Source organism: Vipera berus, assembly GCF_964194415.1.
Source record: "Vipera berus genome assembly, chromosome: 3".
NCBI classification, from domain to species: Eukaryota; Metazoa; Chordata; class Lepidosauria; order Squamata; family Viperidae; genus Vipera; species Vipera berus.
The window spans coordinates 52,707,219-52,717,099 of record NC_138204.1 but is presented as its reverse complement, the minus strand read 5'-3'; the positions used below and the strand labels follow the sequence as shown (position 1 = coordinate 52,717,099).

General features: G+C 41.6%; 1 protein-coding gene across 1 annotated transcript; it reads left to right on the top strand.

The window, feature by feature from the left end:
• The first annotated feature begins 591 nt into the window (after positions 1–591).
• Positions 592–5,994, top strand: RPL10A (ribosomal protein L10a). The gene is made up of 6 exons (XM_081324121.1): positions 592–712; positions 1,346–1,420; positions 2,702–2,782; positions 3,176–3,324; positions 4,639–4,811; positions 5,780–5,994. The coding sequence occupies exons 1-6, from the start codon at positions 708–710 to the stop codon at positions 5,948–5,950; spliced, it is 654 nt and encodes a 217-aa protein (XP_081180247.1). The 5' UTR covers positions 592–707; the 3' UTR covers positions 5,951–5,994.
• Positions 5,995–9,881: the final 3,887 nt, after the last annotated feature.

Here is a 9,881-nt window from a genome sequence, read left to right as displayed (position 1 = left end):
AGAACCTAGTTTATAAGAAGTTATCATTGAGTTCAAGGCCAGATACTCCAGAATTAAGGTAACTTATTGTTGTATTGCTATCATGCTTTTAATAGTTTCTATGAAGAGATAAATGTGTCAGAGCCAAGAGTAATTAGTGTTTTATCATTTGTCTTTGGATAGGGTTGTATTGAGTAATTATAACTCAACTGCTGAGGACGGAGAAGCATTAGAGCCTGGCCAATACAACCCAGATGTGCAGCGGTCAATATCACTACGGAATATTGGAATTAATGGTTGGTTGGTTGGCTGGCTGGCTGGCTGGATAGATGGATGTGATGTGCTATTCTGGGGACTGAGCTCTGGGACCTATTCCAGAATCCATTCAAACTCTCCGATTAAGGGCATTTAAAGAAGAAGAATTTCTTAATTCACTGACAACCCTCCCAACGCTTCGATCGCGGCAATCCAAATCCTCTAAAGCACGGAAAGCCACTCGCGACGACATTAGCTACAAACCCTCTTTCAATAGCGGAGGGGGGGGGAAGAGACACGTCACTCCATAAGCGCCACCTCCTGACGGCTTCGATGAGAAGAAACCCCGCCCCCAAACCTGAAGCTGCTAGTTCACGCGGCTGCCTGATCGCCCATCCCGCGAGACTTGGCGCTGTAATACCGGCGGAAGTGGGAGCTTGGTCCTTTTTTTCCCGGTGAAGCGAGACGCCAAGATGAGGTATGCGTAGATCTGTTCGGAGGCCTTAAGTACAATCCGCCGCCATCCTTGCCGTTGGGATTTAGTTGAATGGCGTTGAGTAGGGGTCGCGGATGGCGAGCCAGTGGGCCAGACCTGGGACGGGAGCCGGGGACAGAACGGCACGTCGTTCTTAACCGTCGGCTCTTGCGGATTAAGTAGCCCCTACTTAGCATTGCCGCCATTCTTTGTGCCCAACTGCCTTCCGTGGAAGCGGGCTGCTCCGGTAGGTGATCAATTCAGCAGCCGAAGAGCAGCTTTCAGGCCGACCCTTCTTTGCAATGGAGTCGGATCCGAGTGGATTCTGTGTTAAAAGTTGCACAGCTTGCCTTGCGACGACGTGGTTCTTCTCGATCGCGAATTGTAGAGTAGCGATTTTCCTTCGTAGTTATTCCTAGTCCCGGATGTTTCATAGCATAACTTGTCTTCGCGTCGCTACCTTCTTTTTCGATACGAAGGAACGTGAAGAGCCTTCTTATCGAGGGAAGCTCCTGTGTAAATAGCATATTGGGTGGGTGGGTGGGGTTGCTTCTCTTTGGACTCCCACAAACGCACCGACACGAGTCTGAAAAATCTGTGTGGGTTTCAATTGGGATGTTTTTTGTTTTCCCACAGCAGCAAAGTCTCCCGCGATACGTTGTACGAAGCTGTGAAGGAAGTCCTTCAGGGGAGTCAGGTGAAGCCCCGCAAGTAAGAACTTCAGAAAAGACCTATTGAATCAAGTTAATTTGAGTAAACTAAACACCGGAGTTTGCAATAGCTGCAGTGTGCACGTCGCTGCCTTTTTTGTATAACACAGTGAGACTACCATTAAGACAATATATTCCTCTGCGATTGGAAGGGAAAAGGAGCTGCGTCCGATCATGAATTGGAGGGTTTGGGTGACTTATATGAACGCAGGCAGGTTTGCAGGTGCTGGAATCAGCAAGGCCGCTGTGAAATCCTGAATCTTTTGGAAAAACAGTAGATAAGACTTAGACTTATATACCGCTTCACAGTGCTTTACAGCCCTCTCTAAGCAATTTTACAGAATCGGCATATTGCCCCCAACAATCTTGAGTCTTTTTACCGACCTTGGAAAGATGGAAGGCTAAGTCAACCTTGGCTGGCCAGCCGGTGGTCAGCAGAATTAGCCTGCAGTACTGCATTCTAACCACTATGCCATCAGGGCTCTTGGAGATCTTAATTCTCCAAGCAGCTCATTGTCAGCTCACATTGGAAAGTTCTCTGTAACAATATTGAACATTAGTTCAATTTCATCTCTTGGATAGTATTAAAATCAATTGCAGCTGTAAATTATTGTCAACATTGCAAATGTGCCACTTGGTTTTCCTATAGGAGAACAAAATAGTCTCTCCACTGAACAGAAAACTGGTTTTTTATTAGTTTTTAGTGAAATGTTTTTATAAGCTTACATGATGAAAACGGGTTGTTTGGAGCAATTAAGTAATTAAATGTTAAGAGCCAATTTTGTTTAGTGGCCAAGATACCAGGCTAGAAATCAAGAGGCTTGAGTTCTAGTCTCATCTTAGGCATGAAACACCAGTTGGGTGACTTGGCCAGTCATTCTCTTTTACCTCTACCCATCTCACAGGGTTGTTGTGGGGCATATAGGAGGATGAAGGAGTAGTGGGTATGTTTGCTGTCTTCAGCTAGTTATATAAAAAAAGTGGGATACAAATAAATTCATAGAGGGGTAATTTACTCAGTACTGATATGTTTGTGCTAAATGCTTTCCTTTAGAAAGTAAAGTTCATCTTAAATTACCATTTCATGTATTCAGTGGCCTCTAGATGTTTTGGATTGAAGTCCAATTAACTACAAGTTCAATTAACTGCTTATAAGCAGTTATAAGTAATCTGTGTAGAGGCTATAATCCAAAACTTCTGAAGATCATCTGATTGCTTCCTCCTACTGTATTCAGTTGTCCTCAGTTTTTACCCAAATATGTATTCTGTTTTCTTTATATAGGTTCCTGGAGACTGTGGAGTTACAGATCAGTCTGAAAAACTATGACCCTCAAAAGGACAAGCGTTTTTCTGGCACTGTCAGGTTTGGCATCCTTCTTGTACCACCCAGCCTTCTGCTTGCACCTTTCTCCCTGTTAGAAGTCTTCTAATTTGGTACAGCCTATTGGCTTGTAAAATCTCTGGTAGCTGGGTGCAATGCTGAATTGCCAGGGTAGTTCAGTTCGCCTCATTGTATGCAGTGGGTGTGGCTGGACGGACCCCTACCCTGGGTCTTAAAACATGAGGGGAGGTATGGTGAGGCTCTTGCTAATCCTGCCGATCATTTTTAAGAAGCCAGAGGTAGATCCTGGTGCACAGACACGTGCTAGCTATCCGGTAAGATTTGTCAGCACCAGTTTTGAATGTTCCTTTTGCCATTTTGTATAACTTTTGTTGATAGGGGTGGGCTATTGTGATGATCTCTTTGCTCTCCCAGGCTCAAGTCGGCTCCGAGACCTAAATTCTCTGTCTGTGTCTTGGGGGATCAGCAGCATTGTGATGAAGCCAAAGCCGTTGACATCCCGCACATGGATATAGAGGCCCTTAAAAAACTGAATAAGAACAAAAAACTAGTGAAGAAACTAGGTAAGCAAAATAAAAAAGAATATCCAAAATTTTAACATCTGATAAAATCTAATCTTTTCCATACCATATTAGATTCACTTTGTTTTTCACTATTAAGCCACAAGAATGTTAAACCAATCTGGTACATTCATTTCCATCAAAAAAATTGCAAATGAAGAATGTAAAGCAGAAGCATATAACGTGAGTCCTTGGGACTGAAAAATTAAGGGATGGAGCCATAGATCTCCATATTACGGTGATATAGCAAAAGGGGGAAGCATATTAAAATTGTGGTTTGTTGCAGTCCTGGTCTCAAAGAACTTTGTACTCTAATAATTGTGCTGCTAATTGCTTTCCAATTATGTTTCACAGGAGTTTTCCTACAAACACGTTACTAATTACAGCAGTCTTAGCACCTGCTCCTTATTTTAGTAGCCTCAGTAAGTAGTAGGAAGCTATTTAAAACCAAATTATACTAGAAAATACTTTCCTGATTTGGACAGCCTAATCTATTAACGCATTGTTAAATTGTTTTATTTATTTGAATTTATGTTAGTAGGCTATACAAATGTTTAAATTGCTTTGTTAATTTTAAGCCATTAAGAGATGCTTGATTGTTTTGGGATATGAACCCAATAAATACTAATTGGCTTTTAAAATAATTTATTGGAATATGGTTTGAATTGGTGCACGAACAACATCCATATCTACTCCCCTGAAATATAAAAGCACTCCTTAGTAAAAACTTAACGCCTTCTAGCGTAGTGCATCATGTATCCACTAATTAAATTTCTTTTGTCCTATATGCTGATGGATTTGGAACTGGTTACATGCCTGTTTCTGTAGCAGCAGTTGTGGAATATCTTAATTGCTATGAGAGGTTCCCATTCTGTCTAATAGTTAAGGTTCTGTACAGTTGAGGACAGTTACTCCTATGGGACCATTTGGCATACCCTGAGGGTAATTGAGCAATTTGTAATAGTTTAGTTGTGCTTAGTCAAGGACCATGTTTTGGACTACTGCTGAGCCTAAAACAAGACTCTCTGGGTGGGTGGGGGGGGTAATGATACTACAAGACCAGGAAAAGGAGTAAATGGGTCAAAGAGTGTAAGAACCACTGTTCTGGATGATGTAAGAACATACATGAACTTGTAAGCAAACAGAAGTGTTTTTGTTGCACAGTTATGTACAATATAATGTATAGTTAGAGATATATACAGAAGCATTCACACGAGTCAACTGTTGCATTCCATATTGTTAACATGCATACTTGTTTACAGATATTTGAGGTGAGTCTTGAGTGTTTTCAAAATTGTGTATTTGTATTTTATACAGCCAAGAAATACGATGCTTTCTTGGCCTCTGAATCCCTAATCAAGCAAATTCCTCGAATCCTGGGGCCAGGACTGAACAAGGCTGGCAAATTCCCTTCTCTTCTCACTCACAATGAGAACATGGTGGGCAAGGTAGATGAAGTGAAATCCACAATCAAGTTTCAAATGAAAAAGGTATTTTTCAACTTAAATTTGTCAGTATATATATTTATTGGGGAAAAATAATTTCTAGTATTCTCTAAAGAAGCAGGCTCACAAAAAATTATCCTGCTGAAAAGGGAAAAAATATTTACACAAATATCTAGAGAAAGAGTCACTTTGCACTGAATGGGCACCATAAATTATATCTATTGAATTGGGTTTTCTCTTCAGTGTCAATGAAGTAGGAAGAACGTAAAAGCACATAAAGTTGATTTATCTCTTCTAATTTGCACTATGGTAACCATATTTTCTATTAGAAGAAAAGTACTATATTCTTTATTACAAAAATATTTACATGATTCCTGAGGGCTTCAGCTATTTGCATCTGTCCAGTTTTGTGGCAAATTGTTCATCCTAGCTATATCAACTTGAGAGATTGATTTCCTTAAATAGGTATACCTGGAAAATACCAGGCCAATCCTAATGTATTGTTTCTCACTAAGGCAAAACCTTATTCTCCAGTGTTGATACTGAGCTGCAATTGGTCGATTTTCCAAAGATCCTATTAAAAAAGAGCCTTGGTGGAGCAGTGGGCTAATGCCCCCTTAAGTAACACCAGCTGCCTGCAATTAGTGCAGGTTCGCATCCCACCAGGCTCAAGGTTGACTCAGCCTTCCATCCTTCCGAGGTAGGTAAAATGAGGGCCCAGATTGTTGGGGGCAATTAAGCTGACTTTGTAATAATGCCGCTTGGGGTGTGTGTGAAAGCCCTAATAAGCAGGCATATACATAGAATGAAGGCTACTGCTAAGCTTGTAAGCCGCCTTGAGTCTTCGGAGAAAGGCGGGATATAAATGGAATTAAAATAAATAAATAAAATAAAATAATGACCTTTAAAGGATAGCTTGTCAGATTACATTTCTCTGTTCCTCTTCTGCTTAGTCTGATGTCTGTTCCTAGTCAATTGTAACAAATTTTGAGTGTTTTCTTTTGTCCTTCCAGGTGCTGTGTCTTGCTGTGGCAGTTGGTCATGTGAAGATGACGGAGGATGAGTTGGTGTACAACATTCATTTGGCAGTCAACTTCCTTGTATCTCTGCTGAAGAAAAATTGGCAAAATGTGCGTGCCTTGTACATCAAGAGCACCATGGGGAAACCCCAGCGCCTGTACTGATGACATATTTTCAGCTAACAATACAGTTCTTTTTAGCTAACTTACTAGCGTGTGAGTTTTGATTTTTATAAAATCATATTGCATAGAATCACTGAATATTTAATTCCTCTTAATCTGAGAAACATTCAGTGTATGTAGCATCGTGTGATAAATTAGACTTCAGAAAATCCTGGCTTATCATGAACTGATATTCAGAATGAAGGCAGGTAGTCCTTGACTTAGTCAGCATTCAGAGTAACAACAGCATTGAAAAAGTTTAAACTATTGTAGCACCCCTGTGGTCACATGTATTTATGTCAGTTATTTATTTATTTATTGATGGGATTTATATCCCGCCTTATCTCCCGAAGGACTCAGGGCAGCTAACAACAAAACATATAATAAGTACAGAAATCAAGATAAAAATAAAATTGAAATCATCTGTGCAATAAATTAAAATTAAAGAATTAAAAAATAAATTAAAAATTCTAAATATAAATTAATTAAAATGCCTGTCAGTCCAGGCCAGCCTGGTGGAACAGGAGTGTTTTGAGGCCGCGGCGAAAGGATTGGAGGTTTTGGGCCATCCGAAGCTCGGGGGAGCTGATTCCATAGGGCTGGCGCTCCCACAGAGAAGGCCCTCCCCCTGGGGGTCGCCAGCCGACATTGCCTAGCTGACGGTACCCTGAGGAGGCCTTCTCTGTGTGAGCGTAATGGACGATGGGAATTTGTTCCCGGCAGCAGATGGTCCTGCAAGTATCCCGGACCTAAGCCATGTAGGGCTTTAAAGGTAAGTACCAACCAGCACCTTAAATCTCACCCGGAGGGCAACTGGTAGCCAATGCAGCTCACGCAGGAGGGGTGTAATATTTGAGTATCGGGGTGCTCCCATCACAACCCGTGCAGCTGCATTCTGCACCAGCTGAAGCCTCCGGGTGGTCTTCAAGGGCAGCCCCATGTAGAGAGCATTACAGTAATCTATATGGGAGGTAACGAGTGCGTGGGTGACTGTACGTAGGGCATCTCGGTCCAAAAAGGGGCGCAATTGGTATATAAGGCGAATCTGTGCAAATGCCCCCCTAGCCACGACTCCAATATGATCTTCAAAACAGTTGCATAAATTGTGTTATTGTTAATGTGACCTGACGAGCAAACTGAATGGGGAAGCCTAATTCACTTAAAACAACTGTTGCTAATTTAATTGCAGTGATTCACTTAACAATAGCAAGAAATGTAAAATGGGGCAAAACTCAACTGTCTTGCTTAACAATGGGGATTTGGGACTCAATTGTGGTCATAAGTCTTATCTGTATTTTGCTTTCCTCTAAGTAAAGGAATGTGCCTTCACATGTCCAAACTAGAAATTGTGTCATCTGTGAGCAGAAAAACAAACTGGATTAGAGCAAGTGTAGCTCCCTTATTGGAACAGTACTAAAGAATATCTGATTTATTTAGCATTTTGTTAGCAGAGATTCACTCTGAGCTCAACTCATCCTACAGTGGTGGTGTGGGGAAAATAGGAGGAGAAAGGTGTGTTGAATATGTTCAATGCCTTATTTGTAAAGGCAAGATACAAATAAGCATCAGAACATGGGTTGTGTAAACCAAAATCCTGCAGAATGTGAGCATGAGCAATGTCCCCAAATCTGAAATGCTAGTATATGGGGTTGTTTTATTGTAGCGGTCTAGTAGGGGAGACACGGTGGCTCAGTGGGTTAGGACGCTGAGCTTGTTGACCAGGCGGTCGGCAGTTTGGCGGGTCGAATCCCGAGTGCCGCGTAGCAGAGTGAGCGCCTGTTACTCGTCCCAGCTTCTGCCAACCTAGCAGTTTGAAAGCACGTAAAAATGGAAGTAGAAAAATAGGGACCACTACAGTGGGAAGGTAACAGCGTTCCGTGCGCCTTTGGCGTCTAGTCATGACTACCACATGACCACGGAGACGTCCTCAGACAAGCGCTGGCTCTTCAGCTTTGAAACGGAGATGAGCACCGGCCCCTAGAGTCTGAAACGACCAGCACGCATGTGCGGGGGAACCTTTATCTTGTAGGGAATAGGCAATTTTTTGATGGTGAAAGTCAGTACTTAACAATTTTGGAAGGGACAAAATGAACAGGTTGGAAAGTAGGTAGAAGTATACATTGGACGGAGGAAGAGTTAATCCTTATTAATGTTTACCACTTGTCATCTCAACATGATTAAAAACTGATCTTGGCAATAAACCACAGAAAATGGGTTTGGGAGATTCATATAGTCCACTGGTCTGCAACCCGCGGCTCCGGAGCCGCATGCGGCTCTTTCAGCCATCTCCTGTGGCTCCCAGTCCTCTGCCATGTGTAGTCCAAAAAAAAAAAAAAGTGGGACTAAAAATGTTCAACCAGTCAGTTCAAATATGCAGGGTAGGTGCATATCTCGCCTTGGCTCCACTCTTCAGTCAAACCCTGTTCTGCGCATGCACGCATGTACACGCATGTGCACACATTTTTTGCGGCTCCCAGTTTTTCCTTTTGTGAGGGAACCGGTTCCGAGTGGCTCTTTCATTGTTTCAGGTTGCTGACCCCTGATATAGTCCAGTCTTCAAGTTGCCTACCTTTTGTTTAGTATGATACACAAAGCAATTTACCACAGATGGTGCAAAGCATGATTGTAAAAAAAAATCCTGGCTTTTATCAGGTATGAGCATAAATTGAATCAAGGCCTGAAATACAATTTTTCAAGATTGATCTCCAGAGGTAGTTTTATAAAGCATATCCTGATTTACTAAATTATGACCATTAGTATTTTTTCTATTATAGCGTGAGATGATGCTTCAGGACCATTTTGCTTTTGCTGTCGCTTTGGTTCTGCCTACTCCAGTAAGCAGTTTGCTGGGAAAGGAGATAAACTTTTATCTTGATATTTAAACAGGAATAGAAAAAAAAATTCAGGACATTGGCATCTGTTTGCCATGTTAGAGCATTCTTTGACATGGAAACTTTGCATATAAAAGAATATGCATTGGACAAATATCTGAAAAATGAGTGTAGTTGACCACATTATACATGCCAGTTTCCTATATGCGGAGATTGTATTGCAGGTCCACTGAAATGCACCAGAGTACAATTTATATCTTATTGAATGTAATTGGCTATAGTACAGGGGTCCCCAACCCCCGGGCCGTGGACCAGTACCAGGCCGTGTCATGCCAGCAACCGGTCTGCACAAACAAACAGCCCCATCCACGAGATGCAGGCAGCGCACAAAACCACGCAACCTCCTGTCCACGGCAAAGCCTCCACAGAACCGGTCCCTGGTGCCTAAAAGGTTGGGGACCTCTGCTATAGTAGATTGTCTCCTTATCAAGAGGAAAAGAATCCTGCCCTTTAGGTGGGTGAAGTTGGGGAGTACAAGACATTCTGAGTATGAAACAGTTCTGTTGCGTTCAAACCAAAACATCTCTGGGTCTTCTAAGCTAGTTCTACTTGAGCCATTTCAAATGAATATTTGGGTTTTGCAAGCACTTGAGTGTCCTAAGAAGGAAATGGTATGTTTTCAGTGTATACCCTAGATATTGTAAGTAATTTTGGGGAGCAACCATAATAAAAGTCTGATTCCACATTTCCTAAACACCTGGTGAGTCTCATGTCCATATTATGATTATGGATGTATTGGTACTTGAGAATGATTGTCTGGATTGCTTGCTTTTACAATGCAAGGCCTACTAACTAACAATCACCCATGTCTCTTGATATTTTGAGTTGTTACAAGATGGATCTCTACAGTATTCACAGTTACATCAAAAACAAAAATATCTCAAATCTTTTTTAGAAATGGAAGTGGCACTTACAGATGGAATCATTACAAAGAAACATTCCCAAAAAAAGCACTGAATCGTCTTAAATACAAAGAAAATTTTATAAGGGAAACATAGTCTTCAGAATTTAGTTGTGCCATTTTAACTTGAAGATCTCATAAA

Coding starts and splice junctions, on each gene's coding strand:
- RPL10A (XM_081324121.1), top strand. Junction 1,421..2,701: donor AGTCAGGTGAAGCCCCGCAA/GTAAGAACTTCA, acceptor TTCTTTATATAG/GTTCCTGGAGACTGTGGAGT. Junction 3,325..4,638: donor AAAACTAGTGAAGAAACTAG/GTAAGCAAAATA, acceptor TATTTTATACAG/CCAAGAAATACGATGCTTTC.